General features: G+C 44.1%; 1 protein-coding gene across 5 annotated transcripts in view; it reads left to right on the top strand.

The window, feature by feature from the left end:
- The window catches only part of TAX1BP1 (Tax1 binding protein 1), a 76,024-nt gene that overhangs the window by 22,095 nt on the left and 39,864 nt on the right, over positions 1–14,065 (top strand). For all 5 annotated transcript variants that reach the window (XM_061587616.1, XM_061587614.1, XM_061587612.1 and 2 more), the window contains exons 3-7: positions 857–959; positions 2,321–2,508; positions 3,672–3,830; positions 6,702–6,850; positions 6,931–7,021. In XM_061587616.1, coding sequence (XP_061443600.1) covers positions 857–959; positions 2,321–2,508; positions 3,672–3,830; positions 6,702–6,850; positions 6,931–7,021 — 690 coding nt within the window. The remainder of the gene's footprint in view (positions 1–856; positions 960–2,320; positions 2,509–3,671; positions 3,831–6,701; positions 6,851–6,930; positions 7,022–14,065) is intronic.

Raw genomic sequence — 14,065 nt, 5'->3', positions numbered from 1 at the left:
CAAAAGCAAAGAGACCCAGGTTTTTTTTTCATCTCTGTATGATGGAGCAGTCCCTGCCAGAGCTTATGTCTGCTGTGTGCTCTGCTACTCATTGATGAAGAAACAAACTCTTGTTTTGCAGTGCTGAAGCAGTCTAAAAGGGAGGGGAGACCGATTCAAAGAGCACTGCAAAACAAGCATCTGTTTGTTGCTGCACGATGGAACAGTCTTGTCTTCAGCAGAGACTCCTCTGTTGTGCAGTGATGAAGAAAAAAACTGGGTCTGCTTGTTGCTGCACATTCAGCAAAAGCAAGCAGGCTGTTTTTTTATTATTATTAAAGCTTCCTCACACTGATCCTTTTTGGAAGTTCAAGGGATTGGTGCAGTATAAGCTTTCAAAGAAGGTCCCACCCATCAGTTCACCAGTGACATTAGCTGTTGGGCGGGTGAGTGTGGTTTGCGGAAAGTGGCCTCAGAGGCCAAATAAAATCCCTTCAAGGACCATTATTGGCCAATAGGCTGGAGGTTCTATACCCATGGAGAAGGGAAGGGAAAGTTTTGAAGCCAGAGGAGGAGCTACATTCTTATTTTTATTATGAATATCAAAGCTGCAAAGACATGTTTTTGGGGGTTCAGTGTGTCCTGTGACCATCCCCCCCAACATATACCATTGAATCCAATATTTCATCAGCAGTTAGATTAGTGAGAAATGGCTTCTTTGAGACACTTGTAAAGAATGTTTTAAGTATAAAAATATGCACAGCAGTAGTTAACTGGATATTTAAATATATACTTGTGTGATGTGATCTGAAAGTTAATTTTTACAAATTGTGCATCAATATATTATGATAAAAGGTTGGGGTTTTTCTTACTGTAGGTTGGCTGGAGCACTGCACGAGATTATTATACATTTCTTTGGTCACCTATGCCTGACAACTATGTGGAAGGATCAACAGTTAACTCTGTGCTGTCTTTCCAAGGTAAGTGTAAAAGAGGCTGCCGTGTCTGCTTCGTGTTTTTATTTTGCTGCTTATTTAGCACTTCAAAATTATCCAGATATTTTTGTTATAAATTATTGAAACTTAATTTCCCTTGGATTATAGTACATTTAATGCAGCTCTGATTCAATTCTATGGGCACATAACAGTTATGGTTACATACTCTGGGTTAGGAGAACTGTGTTACTCAATGCATCTAATTGGAGTTGCATACAAAGCAGTTATTTGCACATATTATTCCTTGTTCAGAACTAAATGTGTACATTTGGGTATTGTTTACCATATAACTATGTAAAGAGGACTTACCTGGAATTGATAAGTCTTCCCCTCTTCAAAATCCGAGATAGTTCTCTAACTTAGCAATTAATGATACTTCTAGCTCTTCTGAGGAATCTGCTGGCGTTCCAGTCATGCCTGCTCTTAATGTATAATGGATATCTGATGTATGATGTAGACTATCTATATGACCTGCTCTATCCCCAGGGCCTATATGCAAGCAGTTATGGAATATTGCCTATGGTGGATCCTTTCATTTGTTTTGTTCCTTCAAGACATTGCATGAGTCACCTTGGCCATCTATTCTACTGGGTCTTCTATACATACTTTGTCCCCTGGAGGGATTGCCATCGAAAGGGAATTGGTTTATCTTTGTTGGGATGCTGGTTGGTGAAGAGGCTGGGAGCTGCAGATGAAGTTTCTGAACCCAGTATAATTTGTAATGCAGTGTCATTTTTCAGTCCACAAAGAATAGGTGAATACTATCCATTTCAGCTATAGGTGGGGGTGGATGAGGGATGGTACCCTCTTTCCATCTCTTACATTGTGTATAGGAAAGTTGTTACCTCATGTGAGCAGCGGTCCTTGGCTTGGAATCGAGTGAGTAGCACTGCCCCATTTTCCTTGCTCATCTCCCACCCATGAGTAGAGAGAGAGTGGGGGAGCACATTCTATCTTACTGCTGACTGGCTCCAACTAACCAATCAGTTGCCCTTACTTATTCCCAGCTGGTCTGGCTATATGTAGGCAACCTATGTATATTTCTTGCACTTATTTTCAGGTGTCATGCATGCAAGAGGCTGGCCCAGGACCAAGGAAAAGAGGCAGGTGGCAACTACCTGTTATCCTAAGGCCTGTCTGCTCTCCTCTGAGTGTATTTGAGTTTCTTTTTACATAGTCTTAACAAAATAGGACTTTCCTCTTGCTTCAAAGATAGGAAAGCACCCTGAGGTCTAGGGTAGGAAGTCTTCCAGTTTACAGTTTGTCTGCTTGGTTCTGAATGGGAGGAGCCTATCCTTACGCTAAGTGTCCCATAAACTTGTTCTTCAAATGCTGTTTTCCATCAGGATACTACCTTGCAAATGATGATGGTGAATTTTATCAGTTCTGCTATGTAACACATAAGGGTGAGATTCGTGGAGCAAGCACCCCTTTCCAATTTCGAACATCTTCTCCCATTGAAGAATTGTTGACAATGGAAGATGAAGGAAATTCTGATATGTTGGTGGTGACTACAAAGGCTGGACTTCTTGAGGTTTGAATTGGCAAACTGTAGTAATATCCATCTGTGCAGTGTAGAGCTGAACTTTTGTCAAGTTAGAATTAAAGGGTTGAATGCAGTGTTAGGCATATTCAGACTAGATCCATTAAAATTAGTGAACATGAGTAATATAGGTCTTCTAATTTCAATGCGCTTACTCAGTAGAACTTATTTGGATACAACTTTCCAATTAAGTGTGCAGTCTGGCATTCTGTGGGAAAATAACATTTTGTAAGAATGCCAACATTCTGTCGGTAGCTCCTGGCTACCTTGGCACACACACAGGTATCTTGTCACTTAATTAGGAGCTAATGCTTGAAGAGGCTGTAGAAAATCTTGGTTTAATGAATCTTTAATATATAGTTCACAATCATGTGTATACTCTCTTGTCTGTGCACACACACTTACCTGTGAACTACTCCGCTTTAAATTAGTCTAAAAAGCACTTTACTATTCAAAAGTAGAAAGAATTTAAAGCTTTTGTGAGATTACAGAATCAGGAAAAGTTAGTGTGCACTGTGAAATCCTACCCTGTGGTGCATCATCTTTATTTGTTGTACAGTCCTCCACAAGTTTGAGGGCAAAGATCTACAGTGGGGAGTCTTTTTATTACTCATGGAGGCTCCACCTGCAGTAAAAACACTGCACGATCAGGATTGTAAGTCATGTGAGGCGCCTTCAAGAAGAGAGGGTTCCCTGCTCAAGATCGTTGTCCTCAAGGTTGTGGAGGACTCTATGCAGGATAAAGATGACATATTAGAGTTGCAGGGCTTGTCAGAGCACCCCAGCATTCCCCAATGTAATTGCTTTATGTGCGAGTGTGGTGAATGCCTTGATAGGGCTTAAGTCCTTGAAGGATCCCACAATGATCATTTCTAGAGTATTGATGGTTGCTTACATTTGAGATATATAAAGAAAGTTTAATGAAAACTAAAGTTAGGTATTGCCTATGTTACTGATACGTGCTAACCATTAATCTGTGATAAACTTACAGTTGATGTGTGATAAAATTGGTGGCCAGATATTAAAGTAAATATTCCAACTATATTCTTTTTGGTTTTCATCCATGTGGAGAGAAATTATGCTGACTAATTTATAATGTTATGGTGTTGTTGGGGTAAGAACCACCATGTAATATGGACTTTTGTCATTTTTAGTTCAAAATTGAAAAAACAATGAGAGAAAAAGAAGAACTATTAAAGGTAACTGCTTCACTTGAAAAGGAAACTGTACAACTCAGAGATCAAGTTGAAAGACTGGAAAAAGAACTGAACCATGAAAAGGAAATGTGTGATCAGCTTGAAGCACAGCAAAAGGTTAGTTCTGTAGCCCATAAAAGCTAAAAGAATTATGCCTTTTCAAAGCCAATTTAAGACTGGACCTTCATACAAAACTTTTTAAAGATATTGAAGTATATCATAAGGTGCAACAAATATCACTTGCCATTTTTAGTAATAAATCTACTTCCAGAATATATGTATGTGTAATATAAATATCTTCCATACAGTTGATTGATATACTTGATCGTGATAACTTGTAGGCTTTTGGTAAAGCTTAAAAAAGTAAATCGATGCTGTTTTCATCTAGGATTAGCTAAGTGGAAGACTGAAGACATTTTTAAAAAGTCTAGTTTAAGTTGTACTAGGCATTGTACATAGCTGACCCATTGGCACTTTTTCTTTTAATACTTGTATACTGCTATTCTGTTAAAAACATCAGAGTGATTTATAGCAAGTTAAAACAACCATACGATAAAAACATTAAAAATACAATAAAAACAAAGGTCAGCTTGTCCTGATTGATATCACATGTGGCTGTATACACATCATCTTAACAAAGGTACGTGTATAATCAGGCCCTTCTACAGTTCTTCTGGCTAGCTGAAGAAACAGCCAGATTTTAGCAAATAGCTTGCCTTGATTTCTTCTGCAGCCAGCTTTGATTGGTAGCAGTACCTCACTGTACTATTGGAGTTCATTAGTTTCCCTTGTGGCAGCTGCTGTTTCCTGAGCAGGCAACTCGGCGGTGTCTCCACCACCAGTCATCTCAGGAAGAAGTGGCTGGCAACAGAGAGCAAGAGACATGTAGCGTGATGAGGTACTGCTAACTACTGCCAAATCTGCATGAGTTGCACTGGTGTAAGAAGTGTCGTCCAGGGTGACTACTTGTAGGGGCGAATATTGGCTAAATGGCAACTCTGCTGAAAGGAGGGCTGCTTCCTCCTTCAAAGAGTAACAGTGGCATATATTGCTGTGTTTTTTCTTGCTGATTATAGTTGCTGTTGTAGTTTCGTTATATTTGTATTGGGAGCAAGTCTGTCAGTTTTCAAAACATTTTCATTGTCTTGCACAGCAGAAAGTAATATTAAACAAACGTGATATGCTGTACTAAGGTATTGCCCATTCTTCAATGCAGCATTGTATAGTCATTTGTCTCCCTCTCGTGACAAAACAATACTAGCATCCTGGGTTAGACTTAATATTACATTAGTGACTACTTTTAGCTCCCTTGTGTATAATTTTGGTGTATAGTAAATCTATTAACGTGTCTGTTCATTGATCCCTTAAGCATTCAAAAAATGTTTCAGTATGTATTAAGACTAAAATAAAGTAGTGTACTGGCAGATTTATTGGTTTCATAATTTCTCATTTACCGGGTCTTTAAAAATCATGGTTTTGTGGATCTCTTTTCTTTTAGTTAGCTGTTCTAGCTTTCTATTAATAGTAATCTTAAAAGATCATCAAAATAAATATATAGAGTTGTACAAAATAAATGAAAAACTCTTTAAGTTAATATTTAAGTATAAAGATACATTTCAGTCCTTGTTTACTTGCAGTCCCTTTCGTTAGAATATTATAGGGGGAACTTTGATGCTTGTGTAGTTGCAGAAGCTCAGTTTAGGCATAGTAAAACACTGTACATATGGTTGTATCTAATAGTATTTCTCAGTTGACAGTAAAGTATCCATCATCAGAATGAGGTGGGAAGCATTGTTAGGGTGTTTCCCCCTTCTTAAATCCGTTTCAGAGTGTTGTGGAGGCTCCAGAACAGATATGGGGGGAGCTGCAGGGAAAACTGCTTCCCTCCCTATTCTGCTGACAGAAGCCTTAAAGTCAGCTGAGTGACACTAGTCCTTAGTTTCTTTGACAAACATTTGGCACATGTTACCAAATTCTTCCAAGCTACACAGGAAGTGGATTGGACTGTGAAAGACTAACCCAACTTGTGTTTGCATCTTGACAAATTTGTAAGGCAGTACAATATCTCAGAGAGGAGGTCAGGTCTCCTGCTCCTCTGGTGCATTCACTATAGCTGCCCAATTTTCCTACTTTTTAAAGTTTGATAGAAATAGCTGTGGGCTATGGGCACATTCTTAAACTGCAAGGTTTTTTGCCTATTAGTGAATATATAGAGAAACCAATAGGGAGGAGGGAAATGAAGCAGGGAGATCTGGAGAAATCATTGTTTTACAGCATTGCACTATGCTTGTTTTTTTAGTGTTTGTAAGCTTGCTGGAAATAGGCACCACTGTTGCTGGAACAAAACTGGTGTTAGGGGAATGTGGGGTGTGTGGATAAAGGAACAGTGAAAATGGATACTTGATACAGGAAAAACAGGTAGTACATCTACTGTTTTGAGTGGAGTGCTTTGGAATCACATTTTTAAAAACTTAACAGATTATTCCTGAATCAGAATTTACAGGGGGAAGCGAACAGGATAGGAGCTGTTTGAGGGGTTGTCATGTGGATGGTGCTCGTTAAATAGGAACACAAATGGTTTCAGATACACATTAAACTTGGGTGTAGACAAGTAACTGCATCCAACATTTGTGTAGTACGGCAACTGCATCCAGCGGATTCTTTACACTTGCAAAAGATGTGCAACTAGTCTTAGACTGATCACTGTTAGACTCGTAACAGTTAAGCTTGTAGATTACTACTTTAGCAATATCAACTCTTAAACTTCTTGTGCGAATGGTACGTTCAGTCTCACCCTTTGGACTAGGGGACATATTCATGGGGAGATATTATGGGTGTTTGCTCTCTTATGAGTTGCTCAGATCTCATGAACCTTTCTTCCCCATTTCTTTTGTTGTGGTAAGATTAGGGTATTAAATTTTTTTAGACATTTGTGAACATTGTGTCCCCAGAATGTTATTTCACACATACACTTTTCGCTTTTGCAAGGTTAACTTGAAAACTTCAGAAACTCTTAAAGCTGAAAATGAAGAACTCAAGAAAAAGCATGATGAGGCTACTTCCAAAGTTCTACAGCTTGAAGAAGACATCATGACTGTTACTCAGAAAGCGATTGCAAAAGAAACTGAGTTAGACAGGTATGCATCTAATATAATTCTTTTCCCACTGAAATCTAAACAAAAACCAAATATTTGAAGATGTTTTCCTTTTTTCATAGCCTGAAAGACAAACTCAAGAAAGTAGTCCTTGAGAAGGAGCAGCTTGAATGCCACTTAAAGACTGAGAAGGATGAAAAGGAGCTCTACAAGGTGATGTTTCACCCTGTCTAATAGATAACTGACAACTAGATTGCATGTAGATTTACAGAGAAACAAAGTAAAACAAATGTGCTGTAGATATATAAATGTGGAGATAATTCTATTTGAGTGTTTTCCCCCTAAATTAACCCTAAGACATTTATAATGTGGGAAGTGTGTTGTTAAAACGCCACCCCTCCTACCCAAATAGGCCCTTGTGGAGGAAATAGGAAGCTGTGGAGCTACATCAACATTTTCTCAAGTCTTTTACTGCATGAAGCCTTTCCATCTCCATTCTGTGCCTTAATCCAAGGATGGAAACTTTTTCAACTGACAGGCCAGATCTGTATCACCCCACCCCACCCCTGTGGGGCAACTTTGACAGGTGGTTGGCACCAGAATCTGACAGAATAATGACACCAGTGACTTATAAGTGGGCTGCTCCACCCAGCTGTCAAAGCCAACCTGTGGGGAAGGGGTCTGCTTCATCAGAGAGTTCTCTGCAGGAAGCGAACTGGCAAGACAGCACCGAGCAGGATTGAACTCCACTCATCAGCTGATGAGTGTAGACATCACTCCTGCTTTCTGTAGGGGTCTGAGCAGGATTTAATCCCCTGCTCATCAGTTGATGAGTAAGGGGTTAAATCCTGCCGCTTTGGTTACAGAATTAAACCTTCCCCCCCGCCGCCTATCAGCTTCCATCAGCTCCCCATCAGAGTAATGTCAGCTGATTGAGAGGTAGGTGTAGTTTTGGGGAAATTGCCTCGTAGGCCAAATTAGCTTCCTGCCAGGCCAAAATTGGCCTGTGGGTGAAGGGTCCTGACCCTGGTTTTAATCAGATAATGGCTTCTAATGTTTTCTGTTTAATCAAAGAACAGCTTTACAGTTACCACTTTTTTCACTCCCTAGGAATATTCTCTCTGGTTTATTAATTCCAAATCATATGCTATTTCTGATGTGAAAGTTCCTGGATCTTATAGCCTTAGGGCAGCCTTCCCCAACCTGGTGCGCTCTAGATGTTTTGTACTGCAACTCACATAATTCCTGATCATTGGCTATGGTGGCTTGGGTTGGTAGAGTTGTAGTCCAAAATGTTTGGCAGGTTCCAGGTTGTGGTAAGCAAGTTTAGGGGTTTAGCGGTTGCGTGCTTTGAGGCAGGAGGTGAGACGACTAGAGCGCCGGTGGCGGAAATCGCACTCCGAAGATGCTCGGACACAGATTAGAGCAGCAATAGCTGCCTACCAGGTGGCGGTAAGGGCAGCAAAGAGGGTGTTCTTTGCTGCCTCTATTGCGTCAGCAGAGTGCTGTCCCAGGAGGTTGTTCCAGGTGGTCCAAAGCCTGGTCGGTCCAGTTGCTCAGGAACCCTTGGAACAGTCTAAGGCCTTCTGTGACAAATTGGCAAAGCACTTTGCTGATAAAATCGAACACCTGAGGAGCTTGATTCCGTGCGCCGTGGATACAGTGAGTGAGCTAGAGTTGGCCAGTTGCAAACCGGTCAAATGGGATCGATTTCGGCCTCTTCCTTCTGAGGATGTGGACAAGGTGCTCTCATCTGTAAGGCCTACCACTTGTCTAAATGACCCTTGCACATCGTGGCTTCTTATGAGCTGCAAAGAGAGATTGGGTGAGGGGATCAAGGCAATGGTTAATGCATCCTTGCAAGAAGGTGTTATGCCACTAGCCCTCAAGGAGGCTATTATTAAACCCATCTTAAAGAAGTCCTCCTTGGATCCCCAGATCTTAAACAACTTTCGCCCAATTTCGAACTTACCATTCTTGGGCAAGGTCATTGAGCGAGTGGTGGCAAATCAGTTGCAGACACACTTGGATGAAACGGATTATCTAGATCCATACCAATCGGGTTTCAGGACTGGACATGGAACTGAAACAGCCTTGGTCGCTCTGGTTGATGATATGAGGAGGGCATTGGATAGGGGAGAATTCACCTTCCTTGTCCTCCTGGATCTCTCAGCGGCTTTTGATACCGTAGACCACGGTATCCTTTTAGATCGCCTGGAGAGTTTGGGATTGGGAGGCACGGTTTTACGGTGGTTCCATTCCTTTCTCTCTGATAGGCGCCAACAGGTAGCATTGGGTGATGAGGTTTCAGACCCTTGGCCTCTCAATTGTGGTGTGCCACAGGGTTTTATCCTCTCTCCCATGCTATTTAACATCTATGTAAAGCCGCTGGGAGCGATCATCAGGAGATTTGGGCTGCAGTGTCACCAATATGCGGATGACACTCAGCTCTATCTCTCATTTAAATCTTCACCGGAGAGGGCTGTGGAGACCATGTCCAAGTGCCTGGAATCTGTGAGTGGATGGATGGGTGTCGGAAGGCAGAGCTGGGGTCCCAATCCTGGGGAGCTGGATCCCGGAGAGTTGGGAAAAGAGTATTCGGATGGATGGCAGAGGGAAGGGGGAGGAACTTCCCCCCTTTGGAGCGAAGACGAAACAGAGGAACTTCCAGTGATAAGGTCGCTTAGCAACGGGGAGCCTGAGCCCTCCCTGGACATTCTCACGCCTCCCCCTCTTTCAGGCTCAGAGCAAGAGGGGGAAGAGGGAGGGCTGCTCACAGCCAAAAAGCGGGGAGGCAGTTTACCATCAGCCCCTCCCCTATCCCCCATCCTGGAATCGGAAACTTCAGAAGAGGAGGGGGTGATGCTTCTCCCCTCACCGCGCACACGCAGACAGCTGAAAAGACAGGAGGGGGGGGAAGGCGGGCAGTACCTGAGGGGCAGTTAAGGAGGAGCGAAAGATTGCACGCCCGTTTGGCCCCTTCTTAAAGAACAGGCGGGAAGAAGTCCCTTGCTCTGTCAACTTTCTCCCAATGCCGCAGGACCTGTATCCCTGTATTGCTTCATGAGAAAACGCAGTCTTTGTTTGGACATTACCCTAATAAAACACGAATTAACTACAACCACTGGTCTGGTTCCTGAGTCACATCCTGGGCCTGACAGATTGACAGAGCCACCTAAATCACCCTCAACGCTCTCTCCACTTGACTGGGACAAGATGTCAAAGGGAGCAGCGGGGGGGACGAACCCCACTTCTGAGACGGAAGAAGTGAAACTCTTGAGGACTAAGGTAGCTGATTTGCAGACAGATGTTCAAGCCCTGCTAGCAGCAGTCAAGGCGCTGAAGACGGATAATCAAACCTTGAAGGCCACGATAGACCAGATGCGAACAGCCCCTCCAGCTGCCATAGTAAAGGTTCCCATTGGATTGCCCCCAAAATACGCGGGACAAAGTGATCAGTTGGCAACTTTCGTGGCTCAATGTGAGTTGTATCTGGATGTCAGGCACACGGAATTTCCAGACGATGGGGCTAAAGTGGCCTTCGTGATTAGCCTCCTGGAGGGAGAAGCTGCAAAATGGGTGACTCCGTATCTCGTGAGAAAGGATACTGTCTTAAGAAGGTACAGAGGATTTATACAAGAGATGACCGAGATGTTCCAAGACCCGCAAAGAGCTGAAACAGTAGCACGGCAACTAGGCGCTCTGAAGCAAGCTAAAGGGACTGTTTCCGAGTACACTAATGCTTTTAAAATTCTGTCCCAGGAAACTGGTTACAATGACGCCGCCCTGATGTTTATGTACCGGAGTGGATTAAATGCTGAAATCCTGGAAGAGTTGGCCAGGACCTCCCCCCCGCTGACCTACCAGGGCTCATCCGGCTATGCCTACAGATAGATCACCGGATGGAAGGAAGGCGCCTGGAAAGGAAGCAGGAGGTCCCGAGATACTCAGGCTCGGCATCCCGCAACAAGACGCTTCCCTCTGCAGGGATGGCAGGTAATGCAACTGAGGGACAGGGAGGGGCTAGGCCAAGACTGTCGGAAGAAGAAAAGGAAAGACGCCGTCGGGAACGTTTATGCTTTTATTGTTCAAAGCCAGGCCACGTGGCCAGAGACTGTGGACTGAAAGGGGGGAAAGCTGAGCCGTCGGGAAACTAGAACACCCAGTCCACGTGCAGGCCGGTGGACTGGGGGCAGCATTGTATAAAGGCCCCCCAACGATCCAACCTCCCTCAAAGGGGGTGTTGGTCTTGCCTATTCGGATTACAACTTCCAGAGGAGTGGTGTTTAATTCCACTGCCTTAATTGACAGTGGAGCCTCCACAAATTTTATTGATGCAAAGTTAGTCAAGCGTCATGGAATTTCCCGGTGGAAACTGGACGCTCCCCTAGCTGTGGAGACTATCGATGGGAGACCCCTGAAGTCAGGAGGGGTGACACAAGCCACGGAGGAAGTGAAACTTCAAATCCCCGGGCACGAAGAGTTCATTTCGCTATACGTGTCAGATCTCTCGAACTTTGAGGTGATTCTGGGAATGCCCTGGCTAGCAAAGCATGAACCCAAAATAAGTTGGAAGGAGGCGGTGGTGTGGTTCACCTCACAGTATTGCCAGGAGAACTGTCAACCTGAAGGAATCAAGAACACCTTAGCGGGGGCAGTGCAAGAGATCGAGCAAGTGACCCTGCCGCCAAAGTATGAAGAATTCAAAGATGTGTTTGATGAAAAAGAGGCAGAGACTTTACCCCCCCACCGCCCTTACGACTGTGCGATTGATCTAGTGCCAGGAGCCAGCATCCCATCAGGGAGAATCTACTTTCTCACAGAGAATGAGAGGGAGGCCCTGAAGGAATTCCTGGATAAAAACCTGAGGCGAGGATTCATACGCCCCTCACAATCCCCTGCTGGAGCGCCACTATTGTTTGTGAAAAAGAAGGGGGGGGACTCAGACCCTGTAACGACTATCGCACATTGAACCAGATCACCATCCCCAACAGCTACCTGCTGCCCCTGATCTCAGAGTTGCTGGACCGACTGCGCTCTGCAAAAATCTTCACGAAGTTGGATTTGAGAGGAGCGTACAATCTGATCAGAATGAAGGAGGGAGATGAATGGAAAACAGGATTCTTGACCGCTTACGGACAGTATGAATACCTGGTCATGCCGTTCGGGCTTTGTGGAAGCCAGGAATTTTTCAAAAATTCATGAACGACGTGTTTAGAGACTTGTTGGACACGTATGTAATCTGTTACTTAGATGATATCCTGGTGTTCTCAAAGAACCAGGAAGACCACGACCAGCATGTGAAGACGGTGTTGCAGAGACTGAGAGAAAATCACCTGTATGCTAAATTAGAGAAATGTGGATTTGACCTCAAGTCTCTAGACTTCCTTGGATATCGAATCTCAGCGGAAGGCGTGGAGATGGACCCAGGGAAAGTAAGCTGCATATTGGACTGGGGCCAACCTGTCACCAAAAAGGATGTACAACGGTTTTTGGGGTTTGCCAATTATTACAGAAAGTTCATTCCAGGGTTTTCCAAATTAACAGCTCCTCTGACTGACTGTTTAAGGGGGAAGAAGAAGTTTCAATGGACAGAGAACGCCACTGAGGCCTTTGAGGAGCTGAAGAGAAGGTTTGCTACTGAGCCCATTCTGGGCTTTGCTGATCCGAACCGCCCTTTCGTAGTGGAAGCAGATGCTTCAGATTTTGCCATCGGGGGGGTCCTGCTACAATTAGACCAAGAAGGGAAGGAGCTGCACCCCTGTGCGTACTTCTCTCGGAAGTTAAAGCCTGCAGAGAAGAACTACACAGTTTGGGAGAAGGAGCTGCTGGCCATCAAGGACTCTTTTGAAAACTGGAGACAATACCTAGAGGGGGCCTCTCATCGAATTGAAGTGCGCTCCGACCACAAGAATGTTGAAAGCCTCCAAACAGCCAGAAAGCTGAACCAGAGACAGATAAGATGGTCCCAGTTCTTCACTAGGTTTAACTTCCAGATTACTTACCATGCCCAAGCCAAAAACCAGAGAGCGGATGCCTTATCCAGACAGCCACAATACAAAGAAAGTGAATCCGAGGACCAGCCTCAGTACGTAATCCCGCCAGAGAAATTAACGTTGGGAGTATGCCAGCCTTCATGGGAAGAGGAACTCAAAAAGGCACAACAAGAAGATGCAGACATGCTAAAATATCAGCAGGAGACGGGACCAGGTCAAGACTCAGAAGTAACCTTTCACTGGAGAAATGGACTGTTATGGTTCAAAACCGCCAGATATGTGCCAGAAGGGGAATTAAGGCTCAGAATCCTACGCCAGTGTCATGATTCCATCACAGCGGGACACTTTGGGATTTACAAGACCATTCAGAACGTGGCCAAGGACTTCTGGTGGCCTAAAATGCGTCGGGATATTGAGAGTTATGTAAAGTCCTGCTCTGTCTGTCTGCGGACAAAAACACAAACAGGGACACCAGCAGGACTGTTACAACCGTTGCCTGTCCCACACGAACCCTGGAAGGACCTCTCCATGGATTTTATAACTGATCTACCCAAGTCCCAAGGAATGACAGCCATCTTAGTAGTGGTGGATCTACTTACCAAAATGGCACACTTTCTTCCTTGTGCAGGGGCCTTAGAGGCTAAAGAAACGGCCAAGTTATTCATAAAAGAAGTCTACCGCCTGCATGGATTGCCAAACAGCGTAGTCTCAGACCGAGGAACTCAGTTCACAGCCAAATTTTGGAGAGCAATGTGGAAACAGTTGCAGACGGAATTAAAACTCTCCTCCGCCCATCACCCCCAGACAGATGGGCAGACGGAACGCTTGAACGCCGTTTTGGAAAGATATTTCCGAAGTTATGTGTCCTATCAACAGACTGACTGGGTATCATATTTGCATTTTGCAGAGTTCGCCTACAACAATTCTCTGCACTCCAGCACTCAACAAACCCCGTTCTTCGCTAATTATGGATTCCATCCTAAAGTCTTTCCAAGCAGCTCAGAAGGAATGCTGGTACCGGCAGCTGAGAACTTCCTCAAGGAATTGCAAGCGGCGCAACAGACACTGAAACAGCAGTTAAACGAAGCCAAAACGGAGTACAAGCGAGTTGCTGACCTGCACAGGAAGGAGGCCCCCCCCCTTCAACCGGGAGATCAGGTATGGCTGTCCACCCGCTTCCTCCAGATGCCGGGCAAATGTAGAAAATTACAAGACAAGAGGGTGGGTCCTTTCGAAATAGCAACTCAAATTAATCCCGTGG

This window comes from Rhineura floridana, chromosome 10, assembly GCF_030035675.1.
Source record: "Rhineura floridana isolate rRhiFlo1 chromosome 10, rRhiFlo1.hap2, whole genome shotgun sequence".
Classification (NCBI taxonomy): domain Eukaryota; kingdom Metazoa; phylum Chordata; class Lepidosauria; order Squamata; family Rhineuridae; genus Rhineura; species Rhineura floridana.
Note: the sequence above shows the minus strand (reverse complement) of the source record. Positions and strands in the feature narration are given on the sequence as shown.